The sequence below is a fragment of the Diceros bicornis genome, chromosome 29 (assembly GCF_020826845.1).
Source record: "Diceros bicornis minor isolate mBicDic1 chromosome 29, mDicBic1.mat.cur, whole genome shotgun sequence".
NCBI lineage: Eukaryota > Metazoa > Chordata > Mammalia > Perissodactyla > Rhinocerotidae > Diceros > Diceros bicornis.
Window position 1 is genome coordinate 9,143,739 of NC_080768.1, and position 24,878 is coordinate 9,168,616.

Sequence of the window (24,878 nt, forward strand, 5' to 3'; positions counted from 1 at the left end):
GCCACAAGATCGCCCTGCCAGGGCCGGCCCCGTGGCTTAGCGGTTAAGTGCGCATGCTCTGCTACTGGCGGCCCGGGTTCAGATCCCGGACACGCACCGACGCACCACTTCTACGGCCATGCTGAGGCCGCGTCCCGCATACAGCAACTAGAAGGATGTGCAACTATGACGTACAACTATCTATTGGGGCTTTGGGGAAAAAAAAAGGAAGAGGATTGGCAATAGATGTTAGCTCAGAGCCGGTCTTCCTCAGCAAAAAAGAGGAGGATTAGTATGGATGTTAGCTCAGGGCTGATCTTCCTCACAAAACAAACAAACAAAAAAAGATCGCCCTGCCAGAACAGCTATTGATGGACACAGCAGGGAGCAGGTCTGCTGTCTCGATGGGTGTGGCTGGTGTCAGGTCTGTTGTCTCGAGCTGGGTGGTCACAGGATGAATGCAGCAGTCAAATCCTAGCCTAGGGAGAAATGTTTATCCTTAAGGAAATGTCAATGTGGGGGAAGTTGCATCCTTCTCTTAAGGGCATTTACCCTTCTCTTTGGGACATGGCAAAGCAGATACACAGTGAAGGCGACAGGTCCTTTTGGAAATACAAACCCAGGCCGAATTAGTTTTACCCCAAATGGCTTCCTCATATGCTCCAATATATCCTATTGCTTGCCATTTATTTATCAGATCCCATAGATAAGCCACATGAATTCAAGGTTATTGTTATGCAGTCCAGCTTGCACCTAAATGTAGAATTTGGGGCATCCCAATGTTTAATTCTAGAACCTTACTAGTGTTTTGTGGGGGCAAAGCAATCAGCTATCTTGTGTTCTAAAAGCAACAGATACATTCTGCCTTCCCATATCTCAAAGGTCTGTATAACGGGGCCGGCCCGGTGGCGTAGCTGTTAAGTGCACGCACTCCGCTTCAGTGGCCTGGGGTTCGCAGGTTTGGATCCTGGGTGAGGACCAATGCACTGCTTGTCAAGCCACGTTGTGGTGGCCTCCCATATAAAGTAGAGGAAGATGGGCACAGATGTTAGCCCAGGGCCAATCTTCCTTAGCAAAAAGAGGAGGATTGGCAGTGGATGTTAGCTCAGGGCTAACTTTCCTCACCAAAAAAGAAAAACAAAGGTCTGTATAAGGAGAGACCTATTTCTCTATAAGGAATCTTCATCCCACCTCTTGTTACACTACCATCTGCTGAAGGCCCCACACTCCACAAATGTATGCCAAGCGTACCTCTAGGGCAAGCTGTGGCAACCTCTACCCCGAGATTGCACCCTTGCTGCCATCCTTGTGCCTCTGTTTCAGAAAGATGCTCTCCAAGTGCTGTTTGCTCAGTCTAACACACTTGCACTTCTACCTTCATTAGGAGCAGCTGCTCACCCATGGACCGAATAGAGAGGCCTTAGGGCCTCCGCAGGCACCCCTCAGGGTCAACATCCACACAGCCGACTTAACTGAGGTCAGAGCAGCTAAAAGCCGACTGCGCCACTGCACTAGCTGATTGCGCCACTGCTGAACAGTCTAATAAAAGCTTCTACAGACCATCAAGCAGGGCTGCATTATGCCTTTTGTGGGCCCTAGGTACTTTGTCTTTAGGATCCCTCCTATAAGATAAAAAAAAATCATTAAAAAATACCAAAAATTATATTTTACAAGTGCATTGATATAAAGACCAACCCAAGCTGGATATCTATTTCTTTTCTTCTGATGTTAAAAGAAACGAAAATATTTTCCTGGGTCCCTAAAAGTAGTGTGGCCTTAAGCATTATGCCTACTGTGTCTACAGGGTGAGTCAGCCCTGATAACAGGTCAATGTGCCCTGGCCACACATGAAAGTCGAGGCCCCAAGCCCAGGCTTTGATGACTCCATGTTGGGTTTTGCTCCTTGTAACTTATTTATCAGTGATTCTGGCCAATGTAACAAAATGATGAAGTTGTGAGGGGATCCAATAAATAATACCTTTTATCTCTTCCCAACAAAGACAACAAATAGTAAGGAAGATAAGGGTCAAAACATCACCTTTATTACCAGTAGAGGCTAGGTTGAGGGATACCATTGATTTGACTCTTATGTTTACTATAAGAATTGGAATTTATTTACCCACTTGCTGGCAGTTCTGGACTGAATCAGACTGCTCCATGAGGCAGGCAGGAGCTTCTCCTGGAGGAACAGCAGAGAGTGCCTCCTCCTGGTAAGAAGTTAGCTCCGAAGAGGTGGAACACAGAATGGAAGCAAGCATGCCCAGACTTTTCTCCCCACACTTGACGATCAGATGAGCCACTCAAGGCAGGGAAAGAGGGGAAACGATTTTTTGTTGAAGCTTCCATCCACAGCTTTCTCCTACCTCGGAAATGCGGGTGGGAGCGGGGATAGTGTCTCTCGCTCACTACTTCTTCACTTTAAGTGATGTTTTCCTGCCTATCCACTTCCTTGCTCTCTTTTGCTATATAATGACTTTCATCAACACCTTCTGCACCCTCCTTTTTTACTATCTATAAAACACAATTACGGGCAGGAGTCAATGATTCTAACATGCCAAGAAAATCAGGAGTTATGACTAAATATGATAGAGTTTCACCTAACTACATATGTTGGCATTCCTGAGCTTCAGTTTTTACAAAGCCAGACCTTTGCAACAAGTCCAATTTGGGAGAGAAGTCTGTAGGACATCATCCTCAGAGATTTGATTCAGTAGGGCCCAGAAAGCTATATTTAAACAAATATCTCAGATGATTCTTTTGCAGCCAACTCACGAAGCAACATTTGGGAACCATTGTTCCAGAATATCTTGGCTCTGATACTTTACATTGGGGGGCATCAGGATATCTGCTCTAGCATTTGGAGTGGATCTGTAATATATTTGACGGAGAATTAAAATAGCATTTGACTACATTACAAGTGCAGTTACTATATTAAACCTAGGGATGATGAATAAGATGAGTATAGTTTATAATAAAATAGCAAGATTGCATATACCATAATTGTGTTAGTTGTATCAAAGTCATGAAAAGTTAAGCCCTTTTCCTTTTCTGAATCAACAGATCATGACAATAATCATGAGTGTTATCATTATATTGGATTCTTTCAAATAATACTTAGTATGACTTGCATCAAAGATATTTTCTTCCCAATTAATTTTGTATATAATACTGCCCCACTTCACTCAGTCACAATAAAGCAACTAACTCATGTTTCAAGTTTTTGTGTTCTTGTAGACAGTATACACTGCAATTTCAAATTTTATGTGTGAGAATCATTGATCTGGATGAAGGATGACTCATTAAAGTCTGTTTGGTACATGATCACCCCAATGACTGAAATCCTGGATAGATAGATTGAGATGAAGAGGAAGGAAGGGATGAAATGAAAAAGTTAAGCCTTAGGGAAAAAAATACAAACAATAACCATAACAGTAGCAGGTAACATTTATTGAGTGCTACAATATAAATTTAGAATCTACAGAAATACCTATTTCTATTTATTTCAATATATCCTAAAATATATAAAAAATATAGAATATAAAACTTTATTCCAAGTGCTTTTCATGCAGTGTCTCATTTGTTACTCATAATACCCCTGTTATGGGCTACATTATGTCTCTCCCAAAATTCGTATGTTGAAGCCCTAACCCCCAATGGGACTGTATTAGGAGATATGACCTACAGGGAGGTATTAAGGTCAAGTGAGGTCATAAGGGTGGGGCCTTAACCCCATAGTACTGGTCTCCTTATAAGAAGAGGAAGAGAGGGTCTGGCCCGGTGGCATAATGGTTAAGTTGTGTGCTCCGCTCTCTATCTCTCTCTCTGTCTCTCTCTCTCTCCATCTCTCTGAGTGCACACAGGGAAAAGACCATGTGAGGACACAGCAAGAAGGCACCATCTACAGGCCAGGAAGAGAGGTCTCCCCAGACACCAACCCCCATGGCATGTTGATCTTGGAATTAAAACCTCCAGAATTGTGAGAAAAGAAATTTCTGTTGTTTAAGCCCCCAGTCTGTCGTATTTTGTTATGGCAGCCCCAGGGGACTAACACAGCCCCTGTGAGGTAACAGTATTAATAGCTCCACTTTACAAATAAGGAAAGAGGCCCAGGAAAGGCACAATAATCTGCCCAAGGTCAAAAAGCAGTCAGCAGAATAATTTTCGGCAGACTGCATGGCTACAAGATCAGTCAAAATAAGTTAGAAAAGACTTGAAAAGAAGAGCCATAAGCAAGAATATTTAAAACATGGAGATATGGTTTATAACAACATGGAAGATTGCTTACACAATAATTGTTTTGCTAGATTAGAAGTCCAGACAGAGAGAAGGAATCCTGTAGGGAACGTCAGGTGGCTCAGAAGAGCAGAAATGGGCTTTTTTCTGTTCTTTGAGGCTAGATGACCTTGGGAGCCAAATCAGGAAGAATTTTCTAGCTCGGCCTAGGAAAACAAACAAGGGAGAGCTAGAAGATAAAGTTTGAGACAAGTGTACAAGTTCGATGTCTGTACTAAGACAAAAATAAGGAAAAAGACTGCATCTCATTGTCCACACTCCTTAACATGGGTTCTATTTGTAGCATAAGTTTAGAGTTTAATATCCAAACCAGGGCATTTTTGAAAGTGAAAAGAAACACTATTACACAATATGGTTAAACCAGGACCGTTCTGGGCAAACATGGGTATAGCTTTGCAATAAGGTCCTACGTAATCTGACCCCTGTCTCATGTCATTTTCCCCTTCATTTCTCATACTTTCTTTCAGTTCTTTGAACACACGCACATGCAAGCTCATTGCTGTTCAGACACTCAGCATATACTTTTATTCTGTCTTGTTCAGCCCTTCTGTCTCTTCCTGGTTAACTAATAATCTTCTGTAGCGGTCACTGTTGGTCAGTTACTCAGCAACCATTCTCCACTTTTTCCTTGCTAATTGCCCCTAACTGTCCAGCCCTCCCTTGCAACCTCTGCAGCTCGGGAAGTCTAACCACATCCTCAGTCCAGGGAAGAACGCTAACTGAATAAGTCAATCAACATATGGCATTCCTCTCTCTGGGCAATGACTTAAAGAGAGTGGATGAGGTAGGAGCTGCATATGGCAGAAAACACTTCCAACTAGTGGTTTGAACAAAATAAAAAAAAATTTGTTTCTCCTCATTTGAAAGAAGTGAGGAGGGAGATGGTCAAGGGCTGGTATGCTGCCATAGGTGTTAAGTACTCAGGATCCATCTTGCTGTGTCATCTTTAATATGTGGCTGCAGATGTTCAGCCATCATTTTCACGTTCAAGTAGCAGGGAGGGAAAAGGGACAAGGAAAGGCATTCTCCCTCCCTGTAAGGATATATCTCAGAAATCATACAGATTCCTTCCATTTACATTCCATTGCTAAAACCTAGTCAGAAGGCCATACCTAGTTATAAGGAAAGCTGAGAAATGTAATCTTTATTCCAGGTGGCTACGTGCCCTGCTAAAAACTGAAGATAACGTATACTGGGAGACAACTAGCAGCCCTTCTGCCAAAGTGGCTCAAATAGACTAAAGGGAAAGACCTAGTCTATAAGCTTGTTTCTCTTTCCCTCTCATGCTGGATGTGAATAAGCAAGCAAGTAATCCTAGTTGCAACCATCTTCAAGTGAGAGGGAAATAAATTTCTATTTTGTTTGAGACACCTTATAACCATAAAAAGACCGTGTCTTAAAAGGAAACTGATACTGTGGACAGCAGAGCAGAAAGAACCCAAGCTCCTGATGACACGGTTGAACCAATCTACCCACCAAGAAGCCCGCTTTACCTCTACACGACCTATTATGTGGGAGAAGAGGTGTCCTTATCGTTTAAGCCACTTTGGTTCAGTCTCTTTTTCTCGTCACTGAAAGCATCTTAACAGAATTCCTTGTAGGCCTCCCTAAACACACAATCTCTGTTATAATCGCTCTTAGCAATCTCTTCTCCTTCACAGCACTTATTACAATTGTGAATCATTTATTTATTGCTTGTGTAAAGTGTGTCTCCTCCACTAGGCTGTAGGCCATGAGCTTTAGGACTAGATCTGTTTTGTTCATTATTGTATACCTAGTAAATGAAATGAAATGGCTAACACAGTGCTTGGCACACAGTAGGCTCATAAGTAAATGGTAGATATCATAAAAATGATGTTGCCTAATAAGCCTCACTCATTCAAAGAGATCACTTCTCATAGAGGTAGAGCCACAGTCACGTGAAGTATTGGGGGAGGACGGCTTGGGGAATCATCCTCTCCTTTATGCTTTAGGCTTTTGTCATGCAATATTGATTATTTCAGCTACATCCAACATCTGTTTTATAGCTTTGGTGTGACCTCAAATTTGACTGTGGAGCCACTGATAGCTATCGCTTGGTCTGAAAGGAGCGATGGCAGAGCTGAGAGCACAGACGACAGCTTCTGTGGTTGTGCTGTGGCTTTCATTCAGGCATCCCAGGAGTGCTGAGTGCAGAAACAGGACCAGAGGAGTTCTAACAGTTTCTTCTGCCACATGCAATGTGGAAGTAATGTCTTCCCAAACACCAGAGATCTTGACTTCTTATCTGCAGAGGCAATCCTATTCACATGTAGCCTTTAGACATGCGGCTTTCCTCCTAGGGCCTGTTTCTGGATAAGTTTTCTTTTTGTCTACTCCTCTCCCCACCTCCCAAACCTTTCTGTCACTCTTTTACCTCAGGTAATAGAAAATAATTTAAATAACTAACTTAAGATGTTTATATCTACAAATAATCTCTAAAGTCTTTTACATTCCACTCTGAAAGGTACTTTATTTTTTTTTTTTTGGTGAGAAAGATTGTCCCTGAGCTAACATCCGTGCCCATCTTCCTCCATTTTATATATGGGACACTGCCACAGCATGGCTTGATGAGCAGCGTGTAGGTCCATACCTGGGATCCAAACCCATGAACTCCAGGCCGCCAAAGCGAGCACACAAACTTAACCACTACACCATCAGGCTGGCCCTGCAATGTACTTTTAAAGTCTTCTTTCTGGCTCATACACCCACTGTTTCTTCATATTACCTATGGCACTAATTTTTAACCAATAATTATCTCAATGCTCTGTTTTATCTAAATGTGATTATTTCATAAAAGTTTGGGGAAAAAAGAGTAACCATGACATTGATAGCATATATAAGTCTTTACTTTCAAACTATTTGTTTAGATACAACTGTTTGACTTTTAGCAATGATGATACTAATAGCTGTCATTTATTAAGTGCCTTCACTATTACAGGTGTTATGATAGGTACTTTCTATAATGCAAGCAGCAACATGCATTTAATCAGTGGGAAAAGATCTATACTACAGGCTGTTCTGTGTTCTATAGAATGAGTAGTTGGAATGGTTCAATAATTGGAAATTATTTGAATTTCAAATTTTTTAAAATTATCATTTGTACTTAGTACTCATCATATGATTATAGAGTAACTTAAATATTATACATACATATAGATTGAAAAGAAATTTTAAGAATTTGATAAAGTCCACAGAATAATTGAGACAGTTAAAAACAACTCATTTTTTTTATTTGTATAAGAGTAATTTTTAGATTTGTAATTATCCTATAAAAAAAAACTTTTGAGATTTGATTCATTCATTTCACATAATCATGGATATTGTGTTTTAAAGCAGAAATAAAAATAGGCATTTGATGTCAGCCCTCCTACTCCCCATATCTTCTCCCTCTGGTCCTCTGTTTCCCAGCTCCTTACGGCTGTGATACATGACCCCTCCTCTTCCCTATAACCTATAGGTTCAGTCAATCTTGACTGAACCTTACCGCAATTCCTTACCGCAATCCTGACTGCGGTAAGGAAGATTATCAACAGCATCAATACCCCCATGCTCTGGAGTTCAGCACAGTCAATCAAAGACCCATGATTGGGATCTGGGAGCCCAGCTAGGACAGCTTTGCTCCATGACCCTCCTTAGTGACTTCTGAGTAGCCACATGTGCCCCAAAATTGCAATATTCCCTTCTCATTCTTGCCCCCACCTTAGATAGGATTGAGAGTCTGCCATGGTCTCTGCCTCTAAGTTCAGCCTGATTATCCAAATTAGTACTCTGGGCGTCTTGCCTTGAATATCCACTGATATCCTATAGCCCGTGTGGACACACCTTCTTAATTACCATTTACCTGCTCAATGCCTGAGTACTGCCTCTATTATAAGTTCCCCAATACTAAGTTCTTCTCTTATAATCAGAAAATCAAGCCCAATGAGTGCATGTGATATGTCAAGGTTACGCTGCTACCAAGAATTAATGTAAATGGCCAAGATATATTCCAGATCTCTATCATCTACATGTTTTATTCCAGCAATTCTCTCCCTAAACCTTTAAATAACTTTAAAAAGATGTTATACGCATAAGAAATAATTCTTACCTTAAAAACATTGATTCTAGGTGTCACCCAGTGGCACAGCGGTTAAGTGCACGCACTTCGCTGCAGCGGCCCGGGGTTCGCAGGTTTGGATCCGGGGCGTGCACCGACGCAGTGCTGGTTAAGCCATGCTGTGGTGGCATCCCATATAGAGTAGAGGAAGATGGGCACGGATGTTAGCCCAAGGCCAGTTTTCCTCAAGAAAAAAAGGTGAGGTTTGGCATCGGATGTTAGCTCAGGGGGCTAGTCCTCACAAAAAACAAAAACAAAAAAAAACATTGATTCTAGACTTGGTAGAAGAATTTAAGTTCACTCTAAGTTATTAAACCAAAGGGAAGTGTAAGTGTCATGGACATTCCTCTCTGTATCCACATCTATATCCAAAGACTCAATGAAGATAGACAGTGAAGAAATGCAGTTTGTAGATTGATCAAAGTTTCGCTTTTTCTTTATCTTTGTTTGAGAAACAAAGGAAGACATAATCTATTCACTGGTTTCTTCTAGGGATCTGTGTGTCAGGAATCAGTTGGTGTCAGGAATCACTTGGGATCTTTCCCAGGAAAATTGTCACAAAAATATTATCAGCTGCTAAATATGATAACTTATAGCGAAATGTGTCTTATTTATATAAGTGAGCAACACAAATGCAGAAAGACACTCGAAGGGTTCATGTATAACTGAGATCTCATATGCTGATTGTTGCCTAAATCACATCTGTCCTGGGAACACTCTTGGGGCACTGGGTCTTGCCTGCCTTATGTGATAAAATCAGTGCACACAGTAAGATCGCCTTCTCAGCATCTGCTAACAGATCTTATGCCAGCTCACAAGTCCTTTGCTTCCCCACTCACCCCTACAATATCATACAATTATGGCTGATTCCTGCAATACGACACATGATTAAACGTCAGAAGCAGAATCTGTGATTCAAGAATTTCAGTTTTAGTAGTATCTTCACATCACTTGAAAGGTACTTTTTACTTCCTTCCAATATAAGGATTCACAGAAGTATAACAGTGCATGCTGTGCCATGAGTAAGAAAGTCCTTTGTCTCTGACCCAGGATTCTCATAACTTCTGCCTTCATCCATGAAGCAGTAATCCATGAAATTACTGCTGATCCGTGAAATGCCAGTTAGCTAGCGCCAGGATTGGAACTCAGGCTAAATGACTTGATACAGATATTTCCAAGAGTTCTAGTAAAGAACTGGAGGCTATAGATGAAATTATGGAGGATCCATAGATGTATCTGTTCCCTCACTTCCTTTGCACTGCATGACCTTGACTCACACAGTCATCATCTCACATCTCAACTACTCTAATAATCTTTCACTTGGTCTACCAGTTGGCAGTCTCATCCTTCACTAAGAAATTACTTATCTACCTACAGCCCACATGGTCTTTATAATTAACTGATCTAAAATTCTCAAAGGTTCCTATTGTCTCCCGGATGATGTTCAAACTTATTAGCCCGGCCTTCAAGACTTCTACCATATGTCCTCGTCTACATATCCAATTTAGCCTTGCACTTTATACCATTTAACCAATTTACACTTTAAATGCTTGTTACTTCTGTATGAAATGTATTTTTTTCCCATGGAAATTTCTTTAAAAATCTTATAGTCTATGGATTCAGGTTATCTCAATTCAATTATAATTTTTTAGTATTTATTAATGTGCAAGATTCTGTCTTGGAAATTGAAAGAGATAAAAAAAAATGTACAACCCTCCATGATGGACAGTATAATTTATAGTCTCTTTCTGAAAAACCTTTTAAATTGGAGTTATCAATGTGTCAGACCTATAACATACTCTCTTGCGGCAACTTTCTTAGGTAGTTTAGTGCTTCATGGACACTTTAGATATCCCCAACAACAATATATTTGATTGCAATATGTGTCTCTTTAGGTTTATCTCTTTCATCCACAGCTTAGCTGTTTATGTGCACACAGCTTTCTTTAAAGTATTTCCTTATAAAATAATTTACTCCTCTTCCCTTTTCCTAACTGAGTGTTACAGAAGAATAATTATTTGCAGGTAAGAAGACAGAAACTTGACCTTTATCCTAGAATTCTTCCTACTCTTCAGAAATGTAACTAAGAATGTCTTCCCCAATTGACACTCTCTATTTATTCAAGTGCTGACAAAGCCCTCCAATTGCTCCTCTCATCACTGCCATTAGCTTCGAAGTAGTAATTATCAGAGTAGAAGATATTTAGTGAAAAAGCACAAAACTTTAATTTGAGGTCTACAGTATTACTTTCGATAAATAACAGCCTCAATTTCCTTCTGTGTAATCTTGGTATTTGACAAGCTAGAATTTGGATCAAAAAGCATTAAGAGTAAAAGAAGAATACTTTATAATGCTAAAGATTACCATCCATAATGAAGACATAAGTTATATAACAAACTTTATAAAGCAGAAACGATAAAGATGAGAGGAGAAACAGACAAAAACACAATAATTTGGAGACTTGAACACATTTTTCTCAATCCAAGAAAATCAAGATAACAAAATATTAATAAGGATAGAAAAGACATAACATAATCAATAAGGTAGCTCTCATAGATATATATCAAACTCTGTATACCATTAATAGAAAATACATCACCTTTTCAAGTGCACATTGAATATTCACAAAAATGACATTTTAGGCCACAAAGAAGCCTAAAGAATAAAATTTGGATTATTTTAATCCAAATAATAAAATAATAAAAACTGCTTTCTCTGCCTATATAAAATAAAATCAGACATTAATTTAGAACAATCAAAAGAAAATAGGTCTTTCCTCCTGGAAATTTAACACACACACACACACACACACACACACACACACACACACAACTAAAGTACTCCTCAATCAAAGGAGAAATACAAAATTTAAACACAACATATCAGAAATTTTAGGATACAGCTAAAGCATTTATCATAACAATAAAATGAAAATATATCAATTAAATATATAATTCCTAAAGCTAGTAAACCAAGGAAAAGTGGAATAAAAAATTGATAATATTAAAAACAAAAATTAATGAATAAGAAAACAAAGAATAGGAGAATTGATTAGGAAATATAAAAGACAGTTTTTTGAAAAAATCAACAAAGAAAAAATACTAATTAAAATAATAAATAAAAAAGGGAGATAGCACAGATATACGTAATTAGAATTAACAATTAATAACTATCAAAATAGAAGAACAGCATCTCATGGGAATTTCTACCCAATTTTTTTTTTGGGGGGGTGAGGAAGATTGGCCCTGAGCTAACTTCTGTACCCAATTTTTAAAGATCAGATAATCCAAATGCTAGTTAAAATATCCCAGTGCACAGAAAAACAAAGCAAACTTACAAATTCATTTTGTAATTTGAGTAATATATTACAACCAAAAAGAAAAACACAGATCAATTTCACTTATGCATATTTATGACAAAAACTTAAAAGAACAATTAGCAAAGAAAGCCCAAGAGCATATTACAAAATTAGTTCATCATGACCAAGTGAAGTTTATTCCAAGAATGCACAACGGATCATTATTAGGAAACCCATTCATATACTCCACCATATTAATAGTGTCTTAGCTCATTCAGGCTGCTATAATAAACCAACATAGACTGGGTGGCTTAAAAACAAGAAAAATTTTATTTCTCACAGTTCTGGAGGCTCAGAAGTCCAAGATCAAGGTGCTGGTAGATTCAGTGTTTGGTGAGAACCTGCTTCCTGGCTCATAGACGGACTGTCTTATCACTGTGTCCTCACATGAAGGAAGGAGCAAGGGAGTTCTCCCAGATCTCGTTTATAAGGGCACTCACCCTATTCATGGAGGCTCCACCCTCATGACCTGATCACCTATCAAAGGCCCCATCTCCTAACACTATCACATTGGGAGTTAGGATTTCAACATATGAATCTTGGGGGGTCTACAGCATAGAACTAGAGAGAAAAATTATATGATCACCTCCAAAGATATAGAAAATACATTTGAAAATAATTCAACACTCATTTATATTAAAAAAAAAACCCTCTCAATAAAAAAAGAAGTAATGGCTATTTCCTTAATATCAACATAATATATATATGATATATGTACACACATACACACACAGACACACACAGACACACACACACACACACACACACACAGAGACACTTACATCTCAAAGCCAGCATCTTCCTTGATGGAGAAATGAAATGAACCTTCCTGTTAAAGTCACGAACAAGAAAAGGATGCCAGTTATCTCCATGATTATTGAGCATTATGTTAGAAATGTTAGCCACTGCAATGGACAAGAGAAAACAGAAATATAAGAATTGGAAAGGAAAAAGTGTAAAATGTTTTTTAATATACATGATATGATTAAATATCTAGAAAATCCAAAGAAACAACTGGAGAAATACAACAGCATAAGAGAATTTCCTAGTCTATCCCTATCCTGCTCCTACTGTGGACTTATGTGTGTTTTTCACACTCCCAGTCACTTAAGTTCAAAACCATGGTGTCATAACAATAATACTAATTTCATTTGCACTTTCACAATCTACTTTCCTCAATATTTTGCAGACCCCACTCCTATCTAAGCAGTCACTAAATCATACAGATTTTGCCTCTGAAATGTCCTTATCAGTCTTCCTTTTCTCTGTCCCATTGTTGTCATCCTCAGAATTAGATGTTTAATTGATATATTTTTGTTTTATTGTTATGATAACTGCTTTAGCTGTATCCTAAAATTTCTATGTTGTGTTTCAATTTTGCTTACTCTCTCTCTATAACTTATAAATGGCTGCCAGTTTCGTGACACTACTCTTGTTTAATATAAAATTTCTTGTGATATAAAGTCCAAGTGTTACCCAGCCCACCGACCCCAGAAGCCAGTAACCACAGCCCTGCTCAGAACAAGCCTAACACGTTCTCTTTAGCTTACAGGAAACCACAACGACAGGAAGGAGGAGATCGCTGAGACATACAGTTGAAACCAGTTCACACCAGTTGAAGGCAACATGGCAGTCTGACTTGACCTGACGTAGACCCCACAGCTCATTATATGCTCATTGTAATGCATTACCATGCTACATAACACACCCACCAGCACCACGACAGTTTACAATTGCCATGGCAATGGCGGGATATGACCAAATAAGGAAATAAAAGAGGTGGCACCCTTGATCTCCAGAAAAGCCTGCCCATTTCTCTGAAAACTATGAATTTTCCTCCCCTTCACTACCTGGACCCTTTATGCCAGCTGCTTATGTGCCCCATGAGCTGAGAAGATGATTTGTGAACCTAGTTCCCACTTCTCCATTCTTTGGCCATTGAATAAAAGCTTGTGCCGTTGACCACTCAGCTTCCTTTTCATTTCAAATCAGATTGTGGGTACGAGGCCCACCCGTGGGTCTCTCCCCCGAGCGCCTCCGAATGTGGGCTGGAGTCCCACTGGAGTGAGGTCAATTTGGTAACAATAGCTCCTTGGCCTGCTTTTCTACAAAAGGCCCTTAATTTACCTTTCCAGCCTTATCTCTGCCTATTCCTTTAGACCTACATTGTTTGGCTGAACCAGACTACTGGGTATCTCTCAGACACATCTGTATTTGCAGTTCAGTATCTTTTGGAATAATCTTCCTGGACATCAACATCTGTAACAATAAGCATCCTTTCTCTAAGTCATCCTACAATAAGAATACTTAACACCTGTAGTCTAGGCACTGTGCTAAATATTTTACAGATACTGCTTTGTCCCATGTCACCACAGATGCGATTTCCTTCTCTTTTACATCCACAGCACTCTGTAACTTCTTTGGTATTTGTGTTTTCCATTTCAGATTTCTGTGTTTTTATTTTACTGACTCTACTAGATTACAAGGTTCATGAGGGTGGAGAGTAATTAGTACACATCTCTGTATCATTTCCAACCCAGGAGGCATTCAATAAATACTTGCTTGTGGAAATTAATAAAAGAAACCTTAACCAAATTGGAGTCTGGATGGCCTGTAGGGGGAGCTCTCACACCCTACCATACATCCTCAATTGTACCAAACAGGAAGAGACCAACAACGCTTGCATCTTCCATGGGAAGTAAAAACTACTTTACAACTGAAGGAAGATTTCTCTCACCACCTGGCAACAGCAGGGCCAATGAGAAGCGTTGGTGCCCTGAACTGTTACTTTCCCCCAATGGCCTTTCCTTTGGAACAGCCCCTCCCTCCCTGCCTTTTTCTCTATAAAAGCAGCTCAGCCACCTTTGCTCTCTGGATTTACCTGTGGTTTGCCACAGGAGGCCCACCCTGAATTGCAACTCTGGCTTTTCCTGAATAAACTCATTTTGAGGGTAAAATAGCAGGCAAATTTGCTTTTTAAGTGGACACACTTTATTGAATAAACTGTGGCTGCCTGGAATATAAAAATTTAGGTTTCAAACTCAACTAAGTATCTCTCCTTAGTTCAGTTTATTCATTTTTCATTATTTGGCTCTATTCCAATTTAGCAGGGACTTTACCTAATTAGTCCTGTACTCTCAAAGCCTATAACCAAACCTGGCACACAGTAATAATCCTAAGTGTATTGCTGCATGAAAATTAATGGAATGATAATGAATAATGCAAAGAAGTAAGGGCTCAACAGTGGACAAAGTAAGCCAGCATCATGGTCAGATCACCATTTTCTGGTTTGCACCTATCATATTCCAGGCCAAGTGTTCTTAACTTCTTTGGGTTTGTGGAGGAAAAATTAAAAAAAAATTAATTTCAGCGGATTACTGGACCCTCTGAATCCCATTTTTATAATTACAAAAATCCCTAGCTGTGAAAGGAACAAAGGTGTTGGGAGACAGTACATTTAATAAAGTCAGGGATTGGCACAGTCTGAACCCTGAGGCCCCTCAGGGCCATTATATATTAATGGCTTGGTAATTTTAAATTCTTATACATTGTGTTGTTTAGCAAGTCCACAGCCATCTCCTTTGATCCTAAGAACCTGGTGAGGTTATCCTTTTAGTTATGGGAAATACCATGTTAAAATGCAAATATTGAGAATTGGTAGCATCAACCCTTGCTGTCTAAGACAGCTTTAGCTGCCATGGGAAGCAAAGCATTAACAGGAACTGTAGTAAAGGTGGAAGTGGAAAAGAAAGCAAAGGCGGACTGCTTTTGGGGACCTGGGCGGCCTCTTTCCCTCCCTCTCCCCACACCCTCCAGAAAAAACCTCAAGTGCTAACTTGGGCTTTGACAAAGGGGAAGACCCGGCGTTTTGTAAAGTGCTGCTTCCAAACGTGACACGTCAGGACACACTCCAAACTACCTGGCCTTGCTGCTGGTGTTGAGTGCAAATTAACGCAACATAAGCAACCACGAAGCCGCAGCCCCAAAACACCTGACTCAGGGACCGAGAAAGCGCGGTGGGCGAGCCCAGGGGCCGGCGGAGGAGAAGCCAGGACGGCGGGAGGCGGGCCTTCCGTGGCGAAACCCCGCCCCTCCCTTGCTCGTCGCTGATTGGCGGCGGCGAGAGGCCGCGGACGGAGGGGCGGGCCCGCACGCCCGCAGCTCTCCCGTCGGCGCGGTCCCGCCCGCCCGGTGGGCGTGTCCCAGAGAGCGGGCGCGCGCGCGCGGGAGGACCGGAAAGGAGGCGGGGCCGCGGCGGGGCGCGCTCCCGGAACGCGCGCAGGGCAGCAGGCGCGGGGCGCAGGGAGCCGGTCCGCGGCCGGAACGGGGTCCCCGGAGTGCGTGCGGAGCAGGGCGCGGGGAGACGGGCGCCATGAACACGGTGCTGTCGCGGGCGAACTCGCTGTTCGCCTTCTCGCTGAGCGTGATGGCGGCGCTCACCTTCGGCTGCTTCATCACCACCGCCTTCAAAGACCGGAGCGTCCCGGTGCGGCTGCACGTCTCGCGGATCATGCTGTGAGTGCGGCCGGGCCGGGCCCGCCGGCCGGGGTGGGCGCCGCGCCGGGCGGGGCGGGGCGGGCGGGGCGTCGGCGCCGCCGGGGCCCCACGTGAGCGGCCGTCGCCCCCGAGGGCGGGCGTCCGGGGGGCGTCGCCGGCGGCCCCTCGAGCTCCCTCCGGCCTCGGCGAATTCCCGGGCTTGCTCTTAAATGTGAATCCTGAGCGGTCCCGGGCCGGGGCCCGCGTCCTTCCTGTTCCTCACGTCCCTCCGCCCACGCCGGCCAATGAGCGAGCTACACAACAGCGCAGCCGCGCCGCCGCCGCCGGGCCGGCCTCCGGGGTGTCCTCGGCGGGCCCGTGCGCGGCCGGGGCCGGTACCAGCGGCTTGACGTTCCCTCGCCGGCGTCTGCCTTCCCTCCTTCAGTAGGCAGTGAGTGCTCGCGGCTGCTTTGAAGTTGGCAGGATTCAACATCCCAGCTCGCAGCTGCAGCGTGGTTTTTATTTTTCAAGAGCCCACCGCTTGAATAAATCTGCGAAAATGCCAGAAATGGCATTTCGGAATAACATTGTCATTTCAATAATGCCTCTTTTTTTTTTCTTGATGATTTTTATTCTCTGGCACTTTTTCTTTGATACGTAGCGTTTTTTTTTTTTATCTGGTTCTTATATTTTTCTTCTCTGTTCCATCTTCCAAGTTCTCTCTCGTTTTTCAACCTTAGTGTTCTTTATTTCTTTGTCGGAATTGCCAACCAGCCTGTCATCTAATGGCTACTCCCCCCCCACTTTTTTTTTTTTTTTTTTTTCTGTATTGATGTTTGTTAGATACTGTGTGTTAGATTCAAATAGACCCCGCGTGGAAATCGGCCCTGCTCCTCTCAACTCAGGGTTTAGAAGAGCTTGGCCCATAGTACACATGAACAACCGTTAGCTGTTGTTAATCTTCAGCAAATTTCTCACCATTCTGGGCCTTAATTTCCTTTTGTTTGAAATGGAAGTGATGCCCAGCTTGTAGGCTGTTGTGAGAATTGAGATAGTTGTGAAAAACATATAGTGGACCTGACACGGACACATAGTAAGCCCTCAATAAATAGCAGCTATTTTATCTTAGTTTTCCACACCACCTTGTAGTCTGTCGTCTGTAACTCCATCCATTCTACCAAATCGCTTGACATCAGGTCTTTACACTTTCTTTGAGCAGTTTTTCTCTCCCCCTGGGTTTTGTTAGGAATTCTTTTAAGGTATATGAAAATAGCTGAAGACCTCCCTTTATGTTGGATTCGAACGTTTATCCTGTTTTCACACTTAAAAGTTCCTCTGATTTTTACTTGTTTCTTTGTGGGATTGCTGTTTCACCTGCGCATACAGCTAGATCCTGTCTTTCATTTTATCTAAGGAATTTTGTGAATTCTGTATGCTGTTATGTTTGAAGGATGGTTAAACTTTTATCTTTACTTCTAGAAAAAATGTAGAAGACTTCACTGGACCTAGAGAAAGAAGTGATCTGGGATTCATTACATTTGATATAACTGCTGATATCCTTTAAGAAAATATTTCATTGCTTTTTCTGTAGTTGTATAATAATGTACATGTTGTTTAGTGATTTGGGGACAATGAGTATGACTATCCCCTGAGTCAATCAGACCTTGAAATTTCTGTACCTGTCAGTAAAATAGTGTTAATATGTCCTCATTCACACCTTGAGAAAACTTGTTTATAGATTCACGAGTTATTATTGTGTGAACATACTTTAAATTCTTCACGGAAACATTAAATAGATCAAAAGCTTCAAGAGAGTTTGAATCTGTATTTTGGAAAGAATTTTATTAAATTAGATCATTTGGATTAAAGAAGGAAGAATGTTACTAGTGCTCAGCTTACCTAGGGGGAATATTTCATGTACAATCCCAAAGAATATGTCTGTATTTTATGATAGCAGAGAAAAACATATGGTAAAAAAATGAATTACATCTGCTAAGGTTTGGAAGGTCATTGTCAAAATGATTAGGGGTAAGCCATATTAGCATTTTGCCATTATAGTTCTTTTTATAAGTAGTTTTATAATAAGAGTCAGAGAGATCTTAACAATTAAAAGTTACTTTAAAATGGGGATGACTTAAATATTTTCTCTTTATTTTAAGTTTCCATCTTTGACAGCTCTGATCATTTTGGCTAGTTTTATCTTCTTTTAGGGTCTTAGATTAATATCTTGGCAGCATTGTTCCCTGCCACTTCTACCCTGGTCATAATTGCCTTTTTAAGACCCCAGGATTAAAATTGGTTATGAAAATTGAACTGTCTCGACTTCTGTAAAGCAACTGTCTGAACGATTGAAGCAGACCGTGTACCTGGGAAGTTTACCTGATATACCTCTTTGCTACCATGGAATTACTTTTAACTTGTTTTTTTAGGCATAAATTATTGGGATTAGAAGTAGAGTAAGAATTACTTCTATAGGCACTTTTTTTTGGTGTGTGTGTGAGGAAGATCAGCCCTGAGCTAACATCCGTGCTAATCCTCCTCTTTTTGCTGAGGAAGACTGGCTCTGAGCTAACATCTATTGCCAATCCTCCTCCTCTTTTTTTCCCCAAAGCCCCAGTAGATAGTTGTATGTCATAGTTGCACGTTCTATAGGCACTTTTTTAAGAAATAGAGTACACTACCAGAAAAGTCCTATGCTAAACTTTGCCTGTCTGCTTTTAAGTCTTCATGTCATTTTTTAAATATCTACCCTAGTAAGAGGGAGTTTGGATCTAGTGTGAAAGTAGTATCTTTGGGTATCTGGAGAATTATAGTGAAATTTCCTGATATCTCAACTACTGTATTTATATATTCTCAATCTCATCATTTGTAGTTGACTCAGATTTTCTTGATGATGCCACTAAAACTCGAAGTTGTACCTGTTCTTATGAAGAGCTATCCTAGACTTCTTAATTCTAAAATAGTGATCCTTAGTGGATACACATATCTAACAGTGGAATGTCTTGAACATGTTGTTATCAGTATGTAAACACATATAATAAAAAGTCAACATTTGCATATAATACTTAATAAAATCCAACATTAACTCAGTTAATTTCTCAGTGATTACACCAGTCTGGTAATTAATCCTGGTGAGTTTTTTTCACTCTGGTAAATTGATAAAAGCAAATTGGTGTTCAGCTGCATATTTTTACCAAAGCACTTCATGGATTGAGACATTTTGATCTCTACTGGCATGTGTCCAAAAGCAACATGTACAATTTGTTATTCTTAGTTTAATTACGTGAGCCACCTTCAGGTTGCGTATCAGTAAATTCAATTGTGATGATTAGTTGTACTTGAGAACTCCAGTGGAATCATGTGCTTGAAATATTAAATCCTCTTTCTTTTAGGCTTAGTGAGTTGATGTTACAGAAAACTAAATTTTTCTATTTCTTTATTTCCTTATTAATCAAAGTATCTCAGCTAGTAGTGCTTAGAGGAGCAAGGGAGGGTGCTGATAATCAATCTCACTGATATTTTTTTGACTTTGGAATGAGCTGGATTTTACAATATATTTCTCTTTTATATATTTTTATTAAATTAGTGGCTCAGTCTGTTTCTGGGCCATCTCTAATTTTTTCTATTTTAGTATCAGTATTGCTATGGATAATTAAGAATACGATTTGTTTAAAAGTTGTATGCTGCTTTATGACTTGTATTCCTTAACTTGTTTACATCTAGAGAACATATTTGATTGGAATGTTAAGCAGTTGTTTCTTTATTTATCAGCAGAATATTCAACAAAAAATAATGTAAGTATTTATATAGAAGTATTTTTATAGATACTTAAAACCTCATTTTTTATGAAAAAAGATAAATTTTATATATTCAAAATATCTAACTGGAGTAGTTTAATAAAAATCACAAGCCTATGGAGAGGTGACTCTGCTAAGACATTATCTCCTTTAATAGCCTCTGTCTTTTTTTTCTGTCTGTTTCTGTCACTCTTTAACGTTGTGGTCTCCAGAATGGGGTGCATGTAAGGTAATCCATAAGAATTTAAGGAAAATAGTTAAGAGCTACTGTTTCTTATGGATCTAAGAAAAGTTGCCAGGTTTTCAGTTTGTTCAGCTTTTTGCTTGATGTTAGGATGGAGTGGCAACTTCCAATCTCCTTACCTGACATACTGGAAACTGGAAGTCTATTTATATATTTCTCAATTTAAAATAAAAGTAAAACAAGTTAAATTTCACTAATACTTGCTATGTGGACTGACATTAATCTTCATATTCAGTCCTTAAGTCGGATGCTCGCGTGGCTTCTACACCATGCAAGTACTCCAGAGGAAGAGGAGGAATTCTGTAGGGCCAGAGGTTGACCATGGTACATACATAGATTCATTCATTCACTTTCAGCATTTTGCAAAGTTTTGCAGTATATACCCAACTAAGTGGATTATATTATCTAGTAAAGATAATGCTGATGGTCCTAGCACATGTAAGCAACAGGAAAATGGCAGAGCTGATGTGTCTGTTCCTCTTTTGAGCTGCTCAGCCACATTAAAGGATTAAAAAAACAAAAAGGGAACCTAGGTAGATCTAATAAAAAGTTGGCTGAAAAAATTCAACGTGAGTCAAGAAGACTATTTGAAATGCAAGTTTACATTCACTACCGATGATGATATTATCTAAGGGTAGTAGTAATGTGTATTATGTACATAATTTATAAATAAAGATGCAAATTTTGGGGTTTGTGCTCAAAATAACTTGTGATCAAAGACCTTTGGCAACCATTTCCAATGATAAGATCAGAAAGTATGTTGCCAAACTATGAGTGTTTGAGGAAATGGGGAGGTAGTGTTGCTGCTCACTCAGCTGTAGTGCCCTTTAAGCTACAATATTCTTTCTTCACAGCTATGGTTAGAGAGAGAGATGATTAAAAAGAGACTGCAAGATATTTGAATCAACAAAATTTGTGACCTGTATTTACAACTCCTGTTACTCAAATACATAATCAGAAGCTGTAAAGATAACTAATTTTTGAGTCATCTCTGAGATTATTTAAAAATCCATCTAAATATTTATATTTTTCTTTTTGTAATAACATGATGTGAGCTGTTTTGATAGTCTTATTAAGCGTATATCTGCAATTAATATCTCTGTCTATTGAGAAATATTTTTCTTTGTTTTGGAGTTGCGTGGGATTCACCAATTTCAGAACTTAACGTAGTCTTTTTAGTAATGAGTTTATCAGAAGTTTTATAATTAAAAGCTATTAAACTATTGAATTACAACCTATTAAAACACTAATAAAACTATTAGTTTGTGATTGAAATTGGTTAGTCCACTCTGATTTAGAGCTTTTGTTGCAGATAGAGTAAGAGTTAAGCTATTTATATAGAATATTGGTAAAACAGAACTCTCCTAAAAGTGTAAAGTGAATGATTTTGATAAGTGAATTAAAATACGAAGGTGAAATCTATGGAATTAAAATGTGCTTCTCTGTTGTTTTCACCTGAGTTACCGCTGTGTTTTGTTATCAGCATAGCCTGGAGGTAATTGGTAGTCAGAGATGAGTATACTTCTGTGTTGTATTTAAATTGTATTCATTTTCAAGGGATGACAAATTAATCAGCTTTATCTGTTGATTGGTTTGATTAGTTAACTGGAATTTTTAGCACTTCCATTCATTGTACATTTATTTTGAGTATGTCTTTTATGCCAGATATTTTGTTAGGCACTAGGAATATTGAGTAAGTTTTATCCCTCCCTTAAGTATCAACAAAATGTTAAAATGAACAGAAAAAAGCTATGCCGAAGATAAGAGTAACAACTGTAAACGCTTATCATTCTACAAGTCTCAGCAAATTATCCAAATAAATATGTCATCTTCTTGGTGACGGGATACCTAAATTATAATCACTCTAGTTTACCCCAGCATGACCAGTAAGTTAATACAATTTGGAATTTGACAGGTTATTGGTCTGGTGAATGAATAAAGATACATAAAAAGTCATTTCACTTTGGCATATCTTTGATTCTGTGTCATTTAGTCTTGATGTTTCTGTTTCATGTTAGAAAGAAATTTAAGGTGAAGATATGAACCCTCTTTTAGAAATAACTCTTCTACATTTCTTTTTAGTGAACGTAGTCACCATACACTGTGCGATTGGCTTCACAAGCTAATGGATGATAGCTTACCAAGAACAAATATCTTGGGATTTAGTAGTGGTCACAAATGTGTTTTCCCTCCATTTCATGCCCCTAATTTTTCAAACGTCTTGTTTCTGGTATGTCAAAATAGTGGCTTACAGGAATTGTCTGACTTGTAGAATTTTGCCATAATAGAACAATGGTGCGCCTATGTTCTTTTTTAATTTGAAAGAAAAAAAGTCTTTAAAAGGCTTCATTTCTTTAGTGATTCCTTGATAATTTAAAAACCTTAGAGATGCATAAATTTTTATGACATAATCTGGCAGCAATGACCTGTATTAACAGCCTGATGGACCGACGATTAGTTCTGTGCGCATACAGGGTCCGTACCAAGCTGGAGGGTCTTAGAAATATAACTGGGAAAGGTGATTTAAAAGATTGCTTCCCTTCCAAGGATTCTTATCCCTTCCGTTTCTCCAAGGGCCTCACGCTGGAGAGCGCATGAGTCTAAAACCTCATAGTACGCTGTGAGGGCCCTAAATAATACAGTCACCTTAGCAAAGGGAGTGCTTTTCTTTAGGGAAATATCTCTTGTCCAAGGAAAGTTTGACACTGCTGTGCCTCTCTCTCCACTTGGTATCATTTTGTATGCTTTATGATTTTAGCGGTTCCCTCAAACTTGGATTCATTGATATAAGTTAAACTGTTTGCTTACCGATACTTTTAGTTTGGCAGAGATGCTGTTTCTGATGAGTTATCTAATTGATTTTCATTCTAACGTAGGCTCTGAACCAAGTTGTCCTTTGGGACAAGATTGTTCTGAGAGGTGATAATCCGAAGCTGCTGCTGAAAGATATGAAAACAAAATATTTTTTCTTTGACGATGGAAATGGTCTCAAGTGAGCAATTCTTTGTCATTTTTTTCATTTAATGAAATGTGAAGGGAAGATAACGATGTAACGTTTTTATTCTAAAGAAAAATATTAGAGGGTAAAAAGAGGAGAGTTGAGAGAAAACAACAGTATTTCTGCAGATCTGAACTGGAAGATTGGATAGAAGTACTGCCATACAAACTGGCATCTCAGATCAGTGCTCAGTTCTCTGCAGTATGTGAAATGTGATAGTCAAACTAATGAAGGCCTGTAGCCTCTGCTCGTACATGGAGCCTGGGAGCCTCAGCTGCCGGTGTGGGCGTAGGACTGTGATCATCAGAGGGCTCCTTTTGTGATCCATATAGAGGAACTTGCCAGGGAAACTAAACTAATGAGGAACCGCGCACTGATCTAGGAGTTGATACTGAGGTTTCTAGTTTCGGTTCTCTTAACTTCTGCGAACCTCAGTTTCCTTTGGTACAAAATGAAGGAATTAGAATGATTGATCTTTTGGGTTATTTTTAGCTCTAAGCTCTGTGAGTAAACACTGGAAGGGATTTTGGGGGAGAATTATTTTAACCAAACCTTGGGTTTTGCAGATGAAAAGTTTCTGGCCATGAGAGATTTTGGTTTGTTTGGGTTTGTCCATCTAGATAATGATGGAATTAGGTTTCCAAGCATGGTCTTCTGAGTTCTAGCTCATATCTCTTTATATTCTCTGTGTTTTACTCATTCAAGCTTTTTGGTTGGTGCTCTGATAACCGTAACTGAGTGAGTTTGGATATGTCATTATGGGATACCTGCAGATATAATGCTGGTGTTCCCCAGCACTGTTCTGGGATTTCAAAAGACTTGAGAAAAGTTTATAGAGTAGGATTCCAATTTGGAATAACTGGTTATATATAAAATATTTGGTACCTCAATGCTTGAATTAAAAGGTTTTTATTGAGCTACAAATGTTCCTGCTGACATCTGTTTATTCTGTCTTTTTATAGGGGAAACAGGAATGTCACTTTAACTCTGTCTTGGAATGTTGTACCAAATGCTGGAATTCTACCTCTTGTGACAGGATCAGGACACGTATCTGTCCCATTTCCAGATACATATGAAATAACGAAGAGTTATTAAATTATTCTGAATTTGAAACAACATATTTTTATACTTAATGAATTGTATCTCATTTATCTCTTCCCTTGCATCTTCATTTGGTTTGGGTTGTTACTTTTTTTTTTTTTTTTGGGTTATAAGAACTAACGTCAAAAGGCATATTTGAAGAGAAAGGTTAATGTGCTACTTAAACTTAATTTTACAAACAAAACACGAAGAAAAGAAGGCCACTGGAGTGGAGTATTAAAAGGATAAGACAACTACATAATAAGGATTTGTAAAAAATTAAAATTTGAAGTATTTCCTGTATTTCCATTATTCTTTATGGAATATAAAGTGAGCGTGAAGGGTAGTTAAAACTTGCAGGTGCCTGTGGAGTTATAAGAACTCTGTTCTATGCCTTGCATTCGTGCAAGTTCCCATTGGATGTGCTTTAGTAGTAGACATTCTCTTTTATCTTAGGGTATGTCTGATTACTAGAAAAATTAATATGGTTATTTGTGAGAAGCCTGGTTTACAAAATAGCCAAAAGTGATGGAGTT

The 24,878-nt window shown here is 39.5% G+C and overlaps 1 protein-coding gene across 1 annotated transcript; it reads left to right on the top strand.

Annotated features, from left to right (window-relative positions):
* Positions 1–16,022: 16,022 nt before the first annotated feature.
* On the top strand, positions 16,023–24,380 carry SPCS3 (signal peptidase complex subunit 3). Its single transcript, XM_058524932.1, has 5 exons — positions 16,023–16,262; positions 17,703–17,776; positions 19,941–20,017; positions 23,141–23,256; positions 24,225–24,380. Exons 1-5 carry the CDS (start codon positions 16,120–16,122, stop codon positions 24,355–24,357), a joined length of 543 nt encoding a protein of 180 aa, XP_058380915.1. The 5' UTR covers positions 16,023–16,119; the 3' UTR covers positions 24,358–24,380.
* Positions 24,381–24,878: the final 498 nt, after the last annotated feature.

What these genes read in the sequence shown, in the direction of transcription:
- SPCS3 (XM_058524932.1), top strand. Translation starts at nt 16,120, where the DNA reads ATGAACACGGTGCTGTCGCGGGCGAACTCGCTGTTCGCCTTCTCGCTG. An exon ending in AATATTCAACAAAAAATAAT is followed by an intron (nt 20,018 to 23,140) that starts GTAAGTATTTAT and finishes ATTCTAACGTAG; the next exon opens with GCTCTGAACCAAGTTGTCCT. An exon ending in GACGATGGAAATGGTCTCAA is followed by an intron (nt 23,257 to 24,224) that starts GTGAGCAATTCT and finishes GTCTTTTTATAG; the next exon opens with GGGAAACAGGAATGTCACTT.